Source organism: Crinia signifera, chromosome 1, assembly GCF_055691185.1.
Source record: "Crinia signifera chromosome 1, ASM5569118v1, whole genome shotgun sequence".
NCBI lineage: Eukaryota > Metazoa > Chordata > Amphibia > Anura > Myobatrachidae > Crinia > Crinia signifera.
Window position 1 is genome coordinate 84,777,097 of NC_139217.1, and position 20,803 is coordinate 84,797,899.

Here is a 20,803-nt window from a genome sequence, read left to right on the forward strand (position 1 = left end):
GTTTTGTAAAGTGAAAATGTTTTTTATTTAATGGACCCTTATAGGCCTTTATTGTGTTATATTCAGAAATTCATAAGCTTTCCAATGACAGATCACAATTCATAAAAACAGAAATAGCATGGACACTTATGACAGCACCCTTAAGGGCCATCTGATTAAATCCATCTTCGAACTTAGACCATCCCTTAAGATGATACGGTAGTGTGCAAAGTTTGAAGACGATTAGTTAAAGCATTTGAGAGTTATCGTGGAACATCCATACACACACACACATCATTTATTTGTACTTATGTAGATAAAATTTACATCAGACCATTAGATTCCCTGATGTCATTTGAAATGTGTAGCACAGTGATTTTCAAACTTTTTACCTTGCGACACACTAAATAAGATTTTAAAATTGTCAAGGCACACCATGAGATCCCCACAGGGCAAAACACATTGGCCCCCACATGAAAAAAAAAAAACAACTAGTGGCCCTAATATAAATAAAAAAATCACACTGGTTCCCACAGGTAACCAAAATAAAATACATTGGCCCTTTACATGAAAAGAAGAGACCAGTAAATAACAGTTGAACTGGTGGTGTCGGTTAACTGGTTTGGGCATCTGGAGGCACACTTGGGAACAGCTCAAGGCACAATGGTTGAAAAACACTGGCTAGCGGTTCTCCAATAGCAAATATAGTATTGTACAAGTTCTAGTAAAACATCACAAAAGGTGGTACCGGCCTGCATGTCCATGAGCAATATTACCAATATAAAATAATGCAATTTTCATATTGGGTCGGAAAAATGACAGCTATATAGCAAGGGTATTGAACATGTGGCCTTTCAGCTGCTGTGGAACTACACATCCCAGCATGCTGAAACTGTGAAACGGAAACATGCTAGACTTAAGGCCCATACACACTGGGCGACTTTGATCTTTGATGCCTGTTCCTGCATCATTGCCGGGAATGCCACTAATCTGCTGGTATTACCAGCAGATGAGCGGCTTTGAGGATGGCTTTGCATAGCGCTGCGCTATACGAACCTGTCCTCAGTGTGTATGCACTGAGCAACTTTCCCCCCCGCGATGACAGCGGTCATCGCTGTCCATACACGCTGGGAATAATCGCCCAGTGCGTATGGACCTTAATAGGGGGGCACCGGGGGTCAGTACCCCTGGACTTCTCTTTCTGAAAGTGCCCCCTGCCGCAGATGATCTCTCTTTGCTGCACTCCTGGTACCCAACTGTGACCGCTGAACCACCGGCACCACGTAGCAAAGCTGGGCAACCTACCGTTGGCATCCCGGGAGTTGGGATTCCAGTGCTGGTATCCTATGGTCGATTCTGGTGCTGGTCTATCCAGGTAACTTTCCTATATGAATGTAATGTGCAAGATTAGACAACACAAAGGAACCCCCAACTCTGGAATGTCATTCTTACTACCTGTGTCAGCAGTCTTAAATTTTTGCTGGGGATTACTGAGTGCCGTCTGATTTCGCGCACACCCCCAGCTCTGCTGGGATCTGCAGTTCTACAGCAGCTAGATGGCCGGATGTTGAATACCCTTGCAATACACATATGCACAGCACTACTTCTATATATTTATAACTAGATGCTACTGTATACACACACTATAGCACATAAGGAAACAGATACGCCTGTAAACAATCATCACAAAATATAATAATATGGCCTTACCTGGCTTATGGACCATATGGATCTGCTTGAACATGGTCTTGTACCAGTCTTTCGGTCTATCAACAGTCTGATAAAAAAAAAGAAAAAAGAAACAATTAAAAAGAAAAGTCATTAGTTTTATTGGTTTCCAGTTATCCAAAGAGCAGTAACACGACCCCGCTTACCAATTTGCTAAGGAGAGTTACCAAGTCATTAGATATTTGTGATTGTGAATGATCTGTTTGAAAATCCATGTCTGCTATTTGTACAGAGTATCTCCCCTGCCAGCCTCCTGTGAGAGGTATGCTTCATCTGTGTGATCTAGTCACTGGCAGATAGAAATATCTCTCCTAAGTACAATACAACAAGAACTAATCCAACCTGCTGAACCACAGCGCCAGCCACATTTATTCCCTGAGCTATCTGTACAATACCGCTTGTTATGTTACTTGATCAAATAGTTCTCTGGCTAAGATCATGAGCACAGGTAAAACCGTGTTATGTCTTTCAGCAGATTTAACTAATACCTCCATCAATGAGAGAGGATCACTGACTGTATCATGAAATGCAACAATGTACACATTACGTAATAGAGTCGTTATGCTACTAGCAAAAAAGGCTTTCACAATACTATCAAGCGGTTTGTTAAATAATGCATACCTACTAAGAAAAGTATGTTACCATCTGTGATGAACATGGGAAACTTGAAAGGTATTCCCCTGGAAAAATACATTGGTCTAAAATGCTGCATTGCTTTCATAAAATTTTTATTTCTGCTCACAGTGGGGCAGATGTATTAAGCCTTAACAAGAGATAAATGCAAGGGTGATAAAGAGAGATAAATGTCCAGCCAATCACATCCTAACAGCCATGTTACAGGCTGAGTTTGAAAAAAAGTCAGTAAGGAGCTGATTGGCTGGACGTTTATATCTCTCTTTATCACCCTTCAGAAGCCTGAAGACGATTTTATAATAATATTGAAATGTTGTTGAGATTATATATATATATATATATATATATATACATACATATACATACATACATACACACACACACACACACACACATACATATATATATACACACATACATACATACATACATACAAAAGAACGGCACTCAGAGACTTTGTAAATCCTCCAGAAAAATCTGTATTTAAGGCAGGTTAAGTACTTTCGAGAACTCCGTCCCTTCCTCAGAAACACATACAGCCACGATATATATATCCCCCTTGCAGTTACCCAATGACCAAGTTTATACTGCCTTTACTCTGTTTTGACAGTGTAATATTCTCCCATGCAGTTTGCGGCCAGTAATGACAAGTGCAAGGGGGCCCCCTGTCTAAAGTGCCCCAGGCCCCCCGAAGGCTTAATCTGGCACTGTACTACTGTATATATTTGTACCTGATTTGCATTGGGAAATGGTAAAATGTAATATTGCCATGTGATTAGCTGTATAATCCCAACATCTGTGATCCCAAAATAGCAGTAAAAGTGTTTGTAGGTATAATAGTAGGTGTGGTCTTGTCCTTCTGGGCGTGGCCACATGCCAGAGGGCGTGCTGAACACATCAAAAGACCAAAGCCACTTTGTGGATATTAAAGCCATTTTATTACCACAAGCTCCAACCTCAATAGGGACATCCCTCCAAAATGAGTTTAGTTGGAAGCTATGATACTCTATGGAGTATAACCTATTACGTGCAAGGGGGTGAGTTGCCATTGCAAGGAAGGAGAAAAGTATGCAGTGGCACCACAATAGGACCACCTCCCGGCCTGATCTCGCTCTGTACTCCCTAAGGGAATGAGAACAAAAAGCAGCAAAGTCTGGAGGCACCCCCAAAACTGAGGTAATAGGACCACATAAAAGGCTGCTAGTATTTATAAGGAAAGCAGTGTAGCTTCCTAATAGGTGTCAAATGGCTGATTTGTGCACTCTTTATTAACCCTTTGATTGCCAAGTGAATTTGTTAAAATAGGTGTGAAAATTGCTCAGCAAACATTTTTATTCATCATAATGACCTGTAATGTTTACCTTGGTACTCTTTACCTAGAACGGCGCCCGCGATTAGCATCGCGGGCGTCGGGGGGTAAAAAATCGCGGGCATCGCATGCACATAAAAAACGGGTGCGACGCGATGCCCGCGATTTTCCCATAGGGATCAATGTTAAAAGTGAGATTGGACGCGATTTTAGTGTTAAATGCCTCAATGCCCGCGATTTTTACATAGGAAACAATGTTAAATGGGCCACAGAGCCCTAATAGTCCCCCTGAAGTCTTAAATGGCCCCCACAATTTTTAACGCCACCCCACGATCAACGTGAACCCGAAGCGTGGCGAGCGCAGCGAGCCTGCGAGGGGCGGCGGTACGCGTCCTCCGACCTTTTCATACCCCCACTATCCACGTCGGCGTGGAGTTGAGAATAGAATAGTGTGGCGAGCGCAGCGAGCCACCGAGCCCCGCGAGGGGACGCGGATACCTGTGAAGCCCGCGAAGGGACGCGTTTACCTGTGAAGGTATCCGCGTCCGCTCGCCTCGCTACACTATTCTATTCTCAATGCTCGCCGCGCTTCGGGTTCACGTTGATCGTGGGGTGGCGTTAAAAATTGTGGGGGCCATTTAAGACTTCAGGGGGACTATTAGGGCTCTGTGGCCCATTTAACATGGTTTCCTATGTAAAAATCGCGGGCATTGAGGCATTTAACACTAAAATCGCGTCCAATCTCACTTTTAACATTGATCCCTATGGGAAATCGCGGCCATCGCATCGCACCCGTTTTTTAGTGCATTCGATGGTCACGATGGGCGCCGTTCTAGGTAAAGAGTACCTTTACCTTATATAGGAGTTACACAACATGTATTGTTTGAATTTATATAACAAATGTGAGAGACGCTGGCATTTTTAGCGGATATTTTGCACAGCTCACAGAGATGTTGGCACTTAATGGCTGGTATTCAATGCCGCAGCGAGCGGCCGGCGAGGGGGTTAAACAGCGAGGATTGCTGAAAACCAGCGATCCTCGCTGTTTAACCCCCGCGCCGGCCGCTCGCTCTATTCAACCTTTTGGGGAAATCCTCGCCGTCACAGGACGGCGAGAATTCCCCAAAACAGCGAGACCCGCGGCTGCTGCAGAAACCTCGCAGTTTTTAGCCGCGGGTCTCGCTGCTTCTGGAGCCGCATCCGCCAATTCCCCCTCGCTCAAAAAACGGAGCGAGGGGGAATTGGCGGATGCGGAGGCTGTGTTGAATGCTGTCAGGGTGAGTGGTGACAGCGAGCAGGAAGCCCTGCTCGCTGTCACCACTCGCAAACAGCATTGAATACCTGCCAATGAGTTAATGGTGGAAAAACGATAGCCAGCAAGGGTTTTTATTTTCTCCCAGCAAATGAAGGTCTTTTCAGTATTTCAAACTACAGAAAACCATCTTTCAGTGTTTTTAATACAAAAACCTTGTATAAAGACTCTACAGGTCCAAAAACAATACACCTTTAAGTAGCTGTGCCATCTTAATTACATTTATTATCAAGGTTTTTGTTTAGTTTTTATAGAAAAAAAATCATGTGAAAAAATGAGGCCTTTATTGGCCAAATTATGCTATGTACCCTCCAAGTGCATGATTATTCATTGGAAGTTTACTGGAGGTACTGCAGTGTCCCCTGACATTTCAAATATATATTTACCCAACCTTTCAACTGGTTTTAAATACATTCATTTAATCCCTGAAAAAGGCCGGTTTCCACACACAAACGGTGACTTCCTGTCAATTAAACTGCAGCCAGCTTGCAAATAAAACAATAAAGACTGCATTTTGTCACTGTGTACCGTCGCAAAAGCATACTGTGGCTCAGATGCATGCACAGTTGTTCGATAATCAGTTGCCATGCATATTCCCAAAACAGCAATCAGGTCTGAATAAGTTCCAAAGGAAGAACAAGAGAGCCCTGCCCAAGACATACATTCCGCAAGAAGGAATTTATCGTATAAAACTTATGTAATATACTGACATAGTAGAGTGTCAAGAAAACAATCAGTATCAGTAGCTGTCATATCATCAAGAAGGATTTAGGACATGGAAACGCCTTGTAGAATTCCACTGTTCATGTTCGGTCTATAGAAAAAGTATATAAAAAGTATTATCCTGTCCATATGGGCAGATATTGTCCCATGCAACACCATGCATGCAGCCTACATGCCACTCGCTGCTCTTAAGTCTGAGTTATCTTGCCATATCCTGGTTCTTTATGTACTGTTCTCGTTCTGCCTATCCCTTCCCGAATGATCAGTGTCACCTGTTTATTTACCAGTCACTGACTTCTACATCCCTTCACATGTGCCAACATGCAAGCTAGCATGTCAACGTAACCACAATGGTCTCTTGAAATTACCAACCACATTTCTATTATCTAATCATTGAACAACTGCACATTAGAAGTCTGTGTATAAAATGTACTTTGGACATGTGTATTATTCCTTTGACTTTAGAACAAGGTTTATAAAAAAAATGAGTACTTCAAATAAAAAAAATTCAACATAGCAATCATGTACTGGGAATTACAGATTACAGACCACCATGCATTTCCTGTGGTGCACCACGGTAACAAAGTCACATCTACTCCTGTATAACTTAAAACAAAACCACATGATAACAACCTAGCTAGTGCTAAATGGTAGGCCTAGCAGGCTGAATATTACACTACAGATGGATTCATGAGTATATTGAAACATTTGGCTGAGGCCTCAGTTATATAGAACTAGGTGATTCATCGCGCCCTACGGGCGCTCTTCACACCGTCGTAAGGGGCTGCGCCCCCTTAATTTGTGAACGTTTGTATATGAGAAATATGGTTAGAATTGTATGAAAGATGCCCTGTATTGCAACTTAGGTGTCCGCGGATCGCGGGAGGGGGGGTCGCGGAGGGTGCCGCGAATTGCAGGAGAGGGGGGTCGCGGGGGGTGCCGCGAATTGCAGGAGGGGGGGGTTGTGGGGGGGTGGATGCTGTGAATCGCGGGAGGGGAGGGATTGCAGAGAATCGCGGGAGGGGTGTCGCGGGGTGGGTTGCCGCAAATCGCGGGAGGGGGGTTACGGGGGCGGGGGTTGCGGCGAATCATGGTAGGGGGGGTCACGGGGTGGGGTGCCGAGAATCGCGGGGGGGGTGTGTGCGTGCCGTGAATCGCGGGAGTGGGGGTTGCGGGGGTGTGTGGGGGGGTGTGACGCGAATCGCCACAAGAAAAAATCAACACAGAAAGGTCAACACATGTAAATGTTGACATAAGTGTGGCACTTCATTGGTGTCCATGTCGACACATGAGAATGAATATGAAAACATTCAAAAAATGAAAAAAAAAACTTCAAAAACTCATGTCAACCTTTTTCATTGTCGACCATAGCCATGTCAGTGTTTTCCATGTGCAATTTAATTCTGGAGCTGCCGCGAATCACGGGGGGTGCCGCGAATCGCGGGAGGGGGGGTTACGGGGCGGGGGTTGCGGCGAATCATGGGAGGGGGGGTCGCGGGGGTGTGCCGTGAATCACGGGAGGGGGGGTCACGGGGTGGGGTGCCGAGAATCGCGGGGGAGGTGTGTGTGTGTGTGTGTGCCGTTAATCGCGGGAGTGGGGGTGGTGGGGGGGGTGTGACGCAAATTGCCACAAGAAAAAATCAACACAGAAAGGTCAACACATGTAAATGTTGACATAAGTGTGGCACTTCATTGGTGTCCATGTCGACACATGAGAATGAATATGAAAATATTCAAAAAATGAAAAAAAAACTTCAAAAACTCATGTCAACCTTTTTCATTGTCGACCATAGCCATGTCAGTGTTTTCCATGTGCAATTTAATTCTGGAGCTGCCGCGAATCACGGGGGGTGCCGCGAATCGCGGGAGGGCGGGGTTCACAGGGGTTCCGGTGGGGGGTTGCCGCGAATTGCGGGAGGTGGGGGGTCACGGGGGATGCCGCGAATCGCGGGGGGGGGGGTTGCGGGGGGGTGTGACGCGAATCGCCACAAGAAAAAATCAACACAGAAAGGTCAACACATGTAAATGTTGACATAAGTGTGCCACTTCATTGGTGTCCATGTTGACACATGACAATGAATATGAAAACATTCCAAAAATGAAATAAATCTTCAAAAACTCATGTCAACCTTTTTCATTGTCGACCATAGCCGTGCCAGTGTTTTGCATGTGCCATTTAATCCTGGGGCTGCCGCGAATCGCGGGGGGGTGCCGCGAATTGCGGGAGGGGGGGTCGCGGGGGTGGGTGCCGCGAATCGCGGGAGGGGGGGTTGCGGGGGGGTGTGACGCGAATCGCCACAAGAAAAAATCAACACAGAAACACATGTAAATGTTGACATAAGTGTGCCACTTCATTGGTGTCCATGTCGACACATGACAATGAATATGAAAAAATTAAAAATAAATCTTCAAAAACTCATGTCAACCTTTTTCATTGTCGACCATAGCCATGTCAGTGTTTTGCATGTGCCATTTAATCCTGGGGCTGCTGCGAATTGCGGGGGGGGGGGGGGGGGGGGTGTGCCGCGAATCGCGGGAGGGGGGTCGCAGGGGGGGTGCCGCCAATCGTGCAAGGGGGGGTCGCGGGGGGGTTCTTTTTGCAGCGAATCGCGGGAGGGAGGTCGCGGGGGGGGGGTGTTTTTTCCGCGAATCGGGGGGGGGGGGGGGGTGTGTCACGGGGGAGGGTTTGCCGCGATTCGCGGGAGGGGGGGGTTCGCGGGGTGGTGGTTATGCCGCGAATTGCGGGAGGGGTCGTGGGGGGGTTCTTTTTGCAGCGAATCGCGGGAGGGGGGGTCGCGGGGGAGCGGGTGTTTTTGCCGCGAATCGCGGGAGGGGGGGCGCGGGGAGGTTTTGCCGCAAATCGCGGGAGGGGGGGGCGCGCGGGGGGGGGGAGGTTTTGCCGGAAATCGCGGGAGGGGGGCGCTCACCTGGTGGCTGTGGAGTAGCAGTGCTGGGTAACATGGGAAGGCAGAGGGTGTCTGGCACTGTCTGTGGGCTCACTGGGCTGGTTCTCTGGCACATACCTCCCAACATGACCCTCTCCAGGAGGGACACAATGCTCTGTTTCTAGACTTCCCCTTAATGTATGATTGCCATCACCTGTTTTAAACAGGTTAATTTCTCAGAAAGGTGTTCAGCACAGATGAAGGCAATCACACATTAAGAGGAAAGTCCAGGAACAGAGCGTTATAGACACAGACACCCACTTTGAGTGACAGATGTAGCCAAATATATAGGAGATTGCAGCTCACCCCATTTTCACCCCAGTCTCGTTGCCCTCTACACAATTAAAGCTCAAACATACAAACCGTGTCGTCAGCACAGATGGCCCCGCAGGGGAATGCAGTGGTAGGGGGCCCAGGCTCAGGGGTGCAGCCAGTATATAGGAGGTGTGGCCAGCCAACACAGAGGCTTAGTTAAACATTAGTGATTGTATGGTCTGCGCCTAGGTAAGAAGCTTACTTTAAAGTTATTTTTTATTTTATTTCCTATATTATTTTTCTTATTGTTTTGTTGTAGTACGTTATGTAAAAGTACAGACCGACAAATATAAAATGACAATTTATACTCATTTTCAACATACCATTATTATGTCCATCATCTGTGATATCAAATTCATAAAACTTTGATGTCAATGGAATTTAACACTTTATGTTTCAATACCAAATTCTGATCTCTCACCAACAATTTATATATCAATTCCATTGATTATATATAAATCAGTCATATAAATAGTTTATTGAAAAAAAAACCAGAGTATATTACAAAAGAGTAATTAGATAGATGGCTGTAATCTGGCCGAACAGGATTTACATTTTATGGTTCATGTTTCAGGCACGCAGTGTGTTTTCTCTGGGGTATATACATCTCTGCCTATACACAGTTTATATGAATATTTCCCTATCCATGCCCATTGGCCCAAACATTACAAAGTTGTTTTTGAAAACAATGGCACAGAACCTGCCTATTGTTGGAGATGAAGACACGGGGAAGTGAGGGGAGTCTCTAAACTAGACTGACCCTTTCCTGTTCCTGTCCTCCTACTAATCAGCAGCCATAAGAACGACATGCAGCTGAGTTTGAGCAATGAGATAGCAATGGTAAGGTGTTCCTGTGCTTAGAGCCAACAGATACCCCATGTCAACAGGTAAGAAGCACATGGCGTAGGGAAACCATCACATTTAGAACTAATAAATTCTGTATCTTGAAGTATAGAAGTTAGACATGTGACATTCAGGATCAATTATATACTTTATAAAAGGTAAAAGAAAACAAGTGATATTACAGATGTGTACTCATACACTATTGCTGAAGTCTAAAAGCAATTCACGGTGCGTCAGGTACTGTGCAAACCTGACATTTTCACTTGGTTGCAAGTCTAAGGGGGTATGCAATTAACCACAGTGATCACAGGTAGAAGATGGAAAAATATGGTACCTGTGTGTGCGGCAATGGCCATTCACCCCAGACTGGTTACCGATCTATAGGAGGTCCTATCTTTTTGAAGCCTTGTAAAAAATTGGACCTCCTATCGAAACGCGTTGGAAGGAGAGGAGAACTCATTGTATGCTGTGGTGACTTGGAGTGCGTTCTAGATAGGTAACCAGTCTGGGGTGAATGGCCATTGCCCCACACACAGGTACCGTATTTTTCCATCTTCTGCTCCAGTCGTTTTCTTTTTGATGTACCAAATAAATGTATTGAAAAACTACCACTGAAAGGAGTTTTCTTCCTTTTTAATATTATATGCTGAAATGAGAGATCGTTTTAAGCCTGGGAATTTTGAATGAGGACTAGGAAAAGATACCATTATACACTTATACCCACTATTGTCCCTGGGATACCTGGTATAAAGCGATTCTGAAATAGATACTTCAAAAGATACCTTTATGCAAGGTTAACAGCTGTTCCACCAGTGAGTAATGGTACGCACTTATTCCGAGTCCGGCTAAATCACATGTGGTGGACCCTGAGTGTGTGGTAAAGAAACCTTTATACACCCATTTCTTGCGTGAGTGGGGTACGCATTTGGGATATATACCCTTTTCTGTGTCTTAATTACAACTAAGAGAGAATTCATACTGTACATTGTATATTTTTCTTTCTATATAAATACACCATATGGATTTCAAACGGAGGTGGGATTCAATTATGTGAAATCTACTCTACATCGCCCTTGGTCCATTTCTTCAGAAACAACCAGCCAACCCAGGGATTGAGTGGTGATTTTTTCTGTATTTGTTTGAATCCTATAGATATGACTTACTCAAGTCAGTAGTTACAAGTTAGATAGGTTGAACTCGATGGAATAACATCTTTTTTTCAACCTTAATTACTATGTCACTATGTTTTTCACTTTTACCTTAGCCATGTCAACCTATTTCATAGGTCGACATAAGCCCTTTTGACCTTTAGTGGTCGACATAATGTATGTTGACCTGCATAGTGTCAACCTAGCGACAGCATCCCTAAACAAATCACACAGCCACCACTAGTAGTCTAACATTTCTTACTGCCACATGCAATACAGTTCCACTGCTCCTGACAAAATTACGTTAATTTGCCAGCTTTCATTTGGAATTAATTACTATTCTATTGTTTTCATTATACATAACCACCTGCTACTGTATTTCTTTTCATTAAATTGTTTTGCTGTGACATGAAGTGACAATCATAAGCACTAATTGATAGATGCAAAGGGGTAGATGTATGAAGCAGTGATAAGGGAGGAGAAGTGATAAAGTGCCTGGTACGTAATCACCGGCCAATCAGCTCCTGACTATCCCTTTTTAAACCAAGCCTGTAACTTTACAGTCAGGAGTTGATTGGCCGGTGATAAAGTGCTAAGCACTTTATCACTTCTCCTCCCTTATCACTGCTTCATACATCTACCCCAAAATCTGTACATACTGTAAAGGTGCATACACACTGTACAATTTTTTTGACCAATTTGGCTGAAAGACATTTCCATTGAACCCAGTGTCCTGGACGAAAGATGTTGACAAAAGATATTGTCAACAAACAAACGATGAATGATGATGCGCATACCCGCCAGTTGTTCATCAAGATTGTTCGTCAACTGTGCATGCAGCTCAATTTGAATATCTTTCAAAAAGAGCCTATAAACTGTAGCTAGATCTTTCTTCTTTCGTCTGTCGTCAATATTTTTCGTCAAGATCTTTAGTCCAGGACACTGGGTTCAATGGAAATGTCTTTCAACCAAATTGGTCAAACAAATTGTACAGTGTGTATGCACCCTACGTGTAGGTAGCACAATATCATCACCGGTACAACTAAAACGGATTGGTCACTTCTACAGAACATGGGTCTGGATTATTCAGAGGGTTTTACCTTCTTGTTTATGAGAAATGTTTGGCTAAGAAATGAGTGTTTGGGATTGTCAGCAGGTTTTCCAGCTCCTACATGTACAGCAATGAGATTACGTTGGCCAGTATTTCTCTGAACTTGTTCCATATTTTCATGTAATATTGCAGATAAGAGCTTCAAATGTTTTCCGTTTCAACTAGATATTCCTGGTTATGCACTAACTGATGGGATATGAACCAATGGGCTGGGGAGCGCACACGCTAAAGGGATGAGGCATCCAGGCAAAGATTTCAATGTTTTATGTGTAGAACAACAATCTCCTTTTCAATCCTTTATTCAGCATTTCATTTTCGTTTAAATTACAAGGTTTTATATGGTAATTTCCACGATTGAAAATATGTCGTGCAAACATGTATATATTAACCCTTTAAGTGCCAACATCTCTGTGAGTGATGTGCAAAATATCCGCTAAAAGGGCCAACATTGCTCACATTTGTTATATAAATTCAAAGATTTTATATATTTAAAAATATAAGGCAAACATTACAGGTCATTATGATGAATAAAAATGTCCTCACCAAAATGGCTGCAGCCTCCCCTAGCATCCATAAATCCGGTCTTGTCAATTTGAGAAAGGCATTTGTAATGGGGTAGACTTGGCAGACCCCGACAGCAGTGGCCGGAGGGAGGAGGAATCCGGTGACAATGATGAGCAGGTACCATGGAGGGTAGAGGTGGTGGTGGTGGGGGATATTAAGTAATCTTATTACAGCAATGGGGGGGGGGGGTTATTAGTTTTAGTCATGGCACTGCAATCTCTGTACTCATTTTATAGTACTTTCCCCCCCGAAGTCCCATGGTGATAACAGAAGCACTGCGGTTACTAGAGTCTGTTGTGTAAAAAATGCACCTTTAGTGTGGATCTGTGGTCTCTTATGCTGAAAAAGCCTTCTGGGTCTCGCTGCAGTCTAGTGTAGCAGGATGTGACTCCCGATCCATTGCTAGCTGTTTAAATAATAATGAGAAATAAATCTCCTAAACACCCCCTATATCTGCCACTGCTCTTTCTTATGTTGACCTGAATATGGAACAAGTGGTGTATGCTATGTGGTGCATTATATTTCAAGCAAAAATATATAGAAAATCCACTCTTGTTGACCTGATGACTGCAGAAAAATCATAATTTTTATGTAATTATCACAATTCTGTATATCAAATGTAGGTGGAGCCTATACCTATATAGCTATAGATATATATATATATATATATATATATATATATATATATATCTCAACAGGGGGTGACAGCAGAATGATCTGTTTTAAACTTTTCGTATATGGAGAGAGGGAGCTGTTAAGACAGAATGGACATAGAAGCAGATAGGGACTAGGCCGTCATTTTGCCGCACACACATACTATAAAATAGCCTCGTTTTTAATCGGGTGAGATTATTATGCCATCTTCCATCTGGAACACTATATCTGTAATAAGAATAACATGCTGATAGAGGACGATTCAACATTAGGTCAAGAACTCTTTGTATTCAAAATAGCCAATCATTTTCCTTGCAGGTATTAAAGAGACATCTAACATCAGAATGGAAGCCTTCCCCCACTGTCGGTATATTTTAGCAATGGATTATCTCAGATCTTTGACAAGGGACATTAAAGGTGTGAGAGGTCAGTGTTCCCTGTTGGACTCAACCCTGTTATACAGACAACTGCGGTGCGCAGTGCACATTATATTTTCAGGAGAACGTGACATTATATGCTTCAAGCTCTTGTTCTCATACCCACTGGGAGCTCGTGTCATACAGAACGCTTTGTACATTTATATTACGCTCCACCAAAATATATATATATTCGTTTGCCTGACAGAACTAGGTTTGGTGTTACAGGAGCAAAGTCATTTTTCACATATCTCCAGGAAATTGGTCTGAATGCTGAAAGCACTGTCATATGTCAGAACAGCGTGTGTGTCTTTTAACCCAGGGTAATAACATTCACCTAAATAATAAACCGTTTTCTCACTGTATTCTCCAGAGAAATTTTAGGGTAAATGTGAACCCTGAGATTTGAACAATTGAATTACAGTCATAGAAGAAATATAACCCTGGCAGGTATTGACTTCCTGAAACAAAAATTGTTCACTAGTGAGAGAGAAATTAGAAACATAAAATTCTTCCTTCCAAACCTTTCTTCTCATCCAAACTGGAAGCTTAAATGTAGTACAGAATATATAGCACTGTAGTTACTCAAAATACATTCATTATGGCTCAGTGGTCATTATGTTAAATACAGACTCTTATCTCATTCATTTGCCTAGTCAGCTAGTATACTGTATTGCGGACTACCCCAACCACCACTTTCCAATAGTGCATCACTCACGGCTTTGTCAGTGTGGCAGCACAAAGGGGCAGATGTATTAAACCTGACAAAGAGATAAACTTGAGATAAAGTGGAGAAAAAGTGGAAGGAGATAACGCACCAGCCAATCAACTTCCAACTGTCATATTTCAAACACAGCTGATTGGCCGGTGCGTTATCTCCTTCCACTTTTTCTCCACTTTATCTCCAGTTTATCTCTTCGCCAGGCTTAATACATCTGCCCCATTATGCCATGTGTTCACTGGAAGCAGTGACAACTGCTCCTGTAATTACCATTGGGCAGAACAATTTCAGATTAAAGGCTACTACAGTAAGGCAAAGATGGAAATATGCCACAATCCACAGTCTACAGACAATGTAATGCTTTACAGGTTATCGGAGCAACTGAGAACGCTATATTTTTGTAAGACAAAAGTATATTCTTGTAAACAATATTTGTCATCTTTTGGTTTACAATTATATTAATGACACTGCAGCTGGCTTTCTTGTTGGGACCTGACCTCTGCTGGGTGCGGATTATTAGATAGACAGTGTCTACAGCAATGATTTTCAACCTTTTTACCTTGCGGCACACTAAATAAGATTTTACATTTGCCAAGGCACACCATGAGATCCCCACAGGGCATAACACACTGGCCCCCACAGGAAAAAACAAAAACAACCTATTTGCCCCCATATAAAAAACAATCACACTGGTCCCCACAGGTAACAAAAATAAAATACATTGGCCCTTTACATCATGGGTCTTCAAACTGTGGCCCTCCAGATGTTGTGAAACTACATGTTCCAACATGCATTGCCACATTTTTTCCTATAAGAGCATGCCAAAACTGTCAGGGCATGCTGGGACATGTAGTTCCACAACATCTGGAGGGCCGCAGTTTAAAGACCCATGCTTTACATGAAAAGAAGAGACCAGTAAATAACAGTTAAACTGGTGGTGGCTGTGAACTGGTTTGGGGATCTCTAGATCTGGGGGCACACTTGAGAACGGCTCAAGGCACACTAGTGTATTCACATTTTTGGTGTCCGCGTCGACACGGACCTAAATTGGTGTAACAGGAAGGTGAAGTAAGAACATGCCGGTTTACAAAAAAAAATCTCATATCGAGCTTGTCATGTGACTACCTTATTTCAGGTCAACCGTTTGACCCTGTTGACCTATTGCATGTTGATCTTTTGAACCTGTCGGCCTATTGCATGTCAACACTTTGGTGTAGACCTATAGACACTGTAGATCTATCAAACAGAACCAACCTCTGCTCATCACACACATATTAATCTGTTTCAGAAAGATGAGCCGCAGATACTTTGCTGTACTCATCTGGATATATCCATACGGAAATACAATAATATAGCACTGATCGGTCCCTAGAATGACATCACTGTGTTTACGATCACTGTGTTCCTATAGCAACAGTATCACATAGGGGCTTCAAACAACACCAGTATTTTACTGGCAGACAGGAAGCCATTATACTATAATCAGTAATAACATTATTATAGCATCAGGATGGTGAGGGAAGCTGGGAAATACAAATGCAAAAGGTTAAGCAGAATGGGAACAATCAATGAAGCAAAGGGAAAATTCACTTGGGAGCCATTCCACCCCAGAATGTTTGTCAAATGCCACATTACATTTTATATGAATGTCATAAATATATATATATTTTTTTTTTATATATGCACGCCATACATAGAATATACATACAAGCTTTGTGTTTTATGGTCAGATACAGTAAAGCAAAAAAGCATGGCTGCAACAAACCATGTTGCTATGCAAAGGGAGCAAATACATTTATATTGTTTCTCTGCAGGGTAAATACAGGCTGCTTTTGCATGTAGCCACAAATACGGGTTGCTTTATTTTTACATTGATATTTAAATTTCAGTTTAAATCACACCCCAACCGAATCTAACTCTCTCAGCACACATTACATCTGCGCCACCTACAGCACAAAATGTTTTTTTATCCATTTGCATGCTTTTTTGCTTTGCTAAAAAAGATGATTCAGGATCTTAATCCTTTAATATAGTGTACAAATGTCACTCAAAAATAAATATAATGGGGTCAGTCATCTATGGGGTGACTGTAGCACCCTTCACCTAATTAGTTATAAGAGAATATTTTAATTTTGAAGGGCAAAACCGGAGAAAATTTGACTTAATTAATATATTATATGCCCACCCAGATTAGGTGAAGGGTGCAAGAATGGATACTAAGAAATGGTACTGAACTTGCTTTGCTGTAATGCTGAAATGTCTTGGGTAATATTTCTTGGCCTGTGGGGATTCCAGAAGGAACCTTTGGTCTCAACTTTCAAACCCCACCCCCTCTCACCACTACTCAGAAGAGACTTCTGTTCAATGATGGTTATATTTTAAATCCCAATTTTTGTATCTGTGGCATCTATTCAAAATAATTCCATGTTTTGTATATAACTCAACCGTATATTATTCATTTGTAGAGGGTCAATACATTTTGTATATTTCTTCCTAATACCCAGAGTGCCCACTAACCAAGATGTACTGTCAGCATATGCAAAATACCGGACCTTACACACAGTTCCTCTCAACTGCCTGAAAGGTCTGGTTCATCAATGTCCATATTACACTTCACTGTTAGATTGGTGGTCTGCGGTACTGCATAAAGGGTCCCCAATCCCAAAGAGTCTTTTGTGAACTTGCACTACTGCAGATTCAATGTCAGGGAGGACCTACAACTGGTAGAAGGTCACACAGGGCAACTAATGTGGGTGGACATGGACACGAACATCAACGACTTTCAGTCGTTCTTTTTAAAAGGGGAGAATAGAAGTCTTTAGCTGAATACCTGAGCGGACATGGCTAAAGAGGCCTACACACAGGGAGATCTGCTGAGTGTTCTGTGATACTAGATCGGTCAGTAACGCTCAGCAAGATTGCTCAGCACACAGCGATGTGTCAGTGCTGTGTGATCTGTCAGGTCCGGTGAGAACACTGGCCCTGACCAAATAATATCCAGCATGCTGGTTATAAATTGCCGGGCAATAGCGACGCGCTGGGCCACGCATCGATATCGCCCATACAAATGGAGAAATGTAGGGGCATTTTCACATGCCCCTAAATCACTACGTGTGTAGGCCCCATAACATTTGCATCTAAACTGGACAATAATGCATAAGGCAAGCCTTAGATAAAGGACTGCAGATTATGTATTTCCGCCTACCGTTCTAATTGCTGTTGGTATTCCCGTCTCATCCACAGGTCCAATCCCAGAATAATGTGGTGCTCTAATGACCGTGACTTTCTTCTCTTCCTCCGAGGTCCTGCAGATTGGTATGGTGCTGCTGCTACGGCTTACTTCTGACTGGTATTGCTGGGAGTACATTTCTGCAGAGTCTATAGAGAGAACAGAAACAATTCAAATGTCATTCCCTAGAATCCTACCAATAAGGGACTTGCACACCACATGACCGTTTGTCAAGGTTCTGCTCCTTTTCAACAGAACACATACATTCATTAATAAAACATAGCATTATGTGGAATTCATAACATGATGAGCATAGTTACTATGCTTGGGTGAGCACTAGCAAGAAACAGGAGAACTAGGTCTTGGTGCTTACCTGCCATACCATACTAAAGCTGAACTGGAATACAGTTATATCAGAATCACTTTATTGTCCATGTATACTAGGCTATTTTTTGTGGATACAGTGCAGCTTCAATCATGGTCCAAGAGGGATAACAGGACATCCATACATTGCATCAGTTGCGCATACAAATGTCAATTCACATGTTATGACTTGCAAGGTTAGACAGAGCAGTTAGGTGTTTAGATTAGTATTTTAGAGTACATTGTTCAATAGCTGAATAGCTATCGGGAAGAAGCTTTTCGCGACTTGGCAGGAATGGACCTGAAGCGTCTATCTGATGGGAGAATATCAAACAAGTTATGGCCAGGGTGGAGTTTGTCCGCCACGATCTTCCCAGCTCGCTTCTTGACCCTGCTTAAGTGTTGTTCCATTACAGGGAAGAGGTCCGTCCCAATAATCTTCTCTGCTGTCCTCACCACTCTTTGCAGGCTTTGTTTGTCAGATTCATTGGCTCCTCCATACCAGATTGTAATAGAAGAGCATAGAACGGACTCCACAATAGCATTGTAAAAGAGCTGCAGCAGCTCCTGCGGAATGTTGATTTTTTTTCAGTTGCCTCAGGAAGAACAGCCGCTGTTGGGCCTTTTTGACAATGAAAGTTATGTTGGGCTCCCATCTGAGGTTGCGAGAGATTTTTGTCCCAAGGAATTTGAAGGTCTCTACCCATGACACCACTCTGTTGGAAATTACTAGTGGGACCTTGACATTTGGTTTTCTCCTGAAGTCGATTACCATCTTGACTGTTTTGATGGGGTTTAGGTCCAGGTTGTTTCTGCTGCACCACTGTGAAAGCCTGTCCACTTCCCGTCTGTATGCAAACTCATCTGCCACTGTGATTAGGCCGATGATGGTGGTGTCATCAGCAAATTTTATGATTTTTACTGACTAGTCACTCGAGATGCAGTCATTAGAGTAGAGGGAGCAGAGCAGGGGGAAAGGACACATCCTGGGGAGCACCAGTGCTGATCGTACGTATGTGAAGGCTCCGGATTTCACCACCTGTTTCCGTGCTGTCAGGAAGGCCACAATCCAGGAGCAGGTAGATTCTGGAACTCCTAGGGAGAGAAGTTTGGGCTGTAGGATAGTGGGGGCAATGGTGTTAAATGCCGAGCTGAAGTCAATAAATAGGACCCTCGCGTAGGTGCCTGGATGATCCAGGTGTTCCAGGATATAATGCAGCCCTAGGTTAACTGCATCCTCGATGCTTCTGTTTGCTCGGTAGGCAAACTGCAGGGGGTCGAGATGGGTCTTGGGCACTTCCCTCAGATGGTTCAGTACAAGTCTTTCAAATGCCTTCATGACCACTGATGTTAGTGCGACTGGCCTATAGTCATTTGGATCATTCACAGCCAACTTCTTGGGAACCGGAATAATAACTGAGCATTTGAAGAAGACGGGGACCCTACTCATTTCCAGTGAGGTTTTAAAGATCACAGTGAAGATGGGTGCAAGCTGCGTTGCACAGGTCTTAAGGGTAGATGGCGACACTCCATCAGGACGCGCAGCCTTCCTAAGTCTGACCCTTTTCAACAAAGCTTCTACCTCCCCTGGTCTACCTGCAAGACCTTGGAGTGTAGGTCAGGGTGGAGTGGCGGTGGAGCCACCTTACTATGGTCAAGGGAAGGGGGGTTTGAGGCACTGGGCTCCTTTTTCGAATCTGCAGTGAAACTCGTTCAGCTCCTGGATGGAGCATTGGAGTTCGGCTTTGGACTTTCTTGTAGCTCGTAATAGCTTGCATGCTTTTCCAGACTGCTGCAGGGTTGTTGGCTGAGAGGCTGTTTGTCAACTTGCTGGCGTAGCGCTTTTTTGCCAGCCTGATTTCACGTGTCAGGGTGTTCCTGGCCTCTTTGTACTTTGCCCTATCCCCACCACTGTAGGCCTCCTCCTTGGCCCTGCGGAGATTCCTTAGCTGACTGCCGAACCATGGCTTATTGTTATTAAAAGGATCGAACAGTTTTGGATAGTACACACAGATCCTCGCAGAAACAGACGTAGGATGTCACGACATCTGCTACTTCATTCAGGTCAGTTGCAGAGGCTTCAAAAACCCTCCAGTCAGTGCAATCGAAACAAGCCTGAAGCTTTAGTTTCGTCTCACTTGACCAGCTTTTAACTGACCTGACAGTGGCCTTTGCTGACTTTAGCTTCTGAGTATACATTGGGAGGAGGTGGACCAAGCAGTGGTCAGAAAGTCCCAGGGCTCCTCGTGGGATGGATCGGTAGGTAGACTTTATAGCAGTGTAGCAGTGGTCCAGCGTCCGCCCCTACCTTGTGTGACATTTGACCTGCTGCTTGTACTTTGGTAACTCCTGGGACAGGTTGGTCCTGTTGAAGTCACCTAATAATATGAGCAGTGAGTCTGAGTGCTTGAGTTCGGTGTCTATTATCAGGGAAGCTAGTTGTTGTTGGTTACTTTTGTGCTCGATTGTGGGGTGATGTACGCTCGTACCAGGATAATTGAGGCAAATTCCCGTGGGGAGTAGAATGGGTTGCATTTGATGGGGAGAGTCTCCAATTGAGGGCTGCATGATTTACCCAGAGTCTTTACATCGAGGCACCACCTTTCATTTATGTAGAAGCAGATTCCTCCACCCTTGTATTTGCCGGAGAGCTCCTTGTCGCGGTCAGCCCTGAAGAGGCCGTAGCCTTGCAGAGACACAGAGGAGTCTGTTGTGGGGTCGTCTAGCCATGTTTCAGTGAATCATAAGACAGAGGACCCTGCTGTGCCCGATCTAGTGTCGTTTATTAGCAGAGATAGCTTGTCCATCTT

At 43.7% G+C, this 20,803-nt stretch overlaps 1 protein-coding gene across 19 annotated transcripts in view; it reads right to left on the reverse strand.

Annotated features, from left to right (window-relative positions):
* SORBS2 (sorbin and SH3 domain containing 2) overlaps positions 1 to 20,803 on the reverse strand; it is a 289,436-nt gene that overhangs the window by 69,020 nt on the left and 199,613 nt on the right. For all 19 annotated transcript variants that reach the window (XM_083169075.1, XM_083169032.1, XM_083168988.1 and 16 more), the window contains 2 exons: positions 17,607 to 17,779; positions 1,690 to 1,756 (listed from right to left, as the gene is read on the reverse strand). In XM_083169075.1, coding sequence (XP_083025201.1) covers positions 1,690 to 1,756; positions 17,607 to 17,779 — 240 coding nt within the window. The remainder of the gene's footprint in view (positions 1 to 1,689; positions 1,757 to 17,606; positions 17,780 to 20,803) is intronic.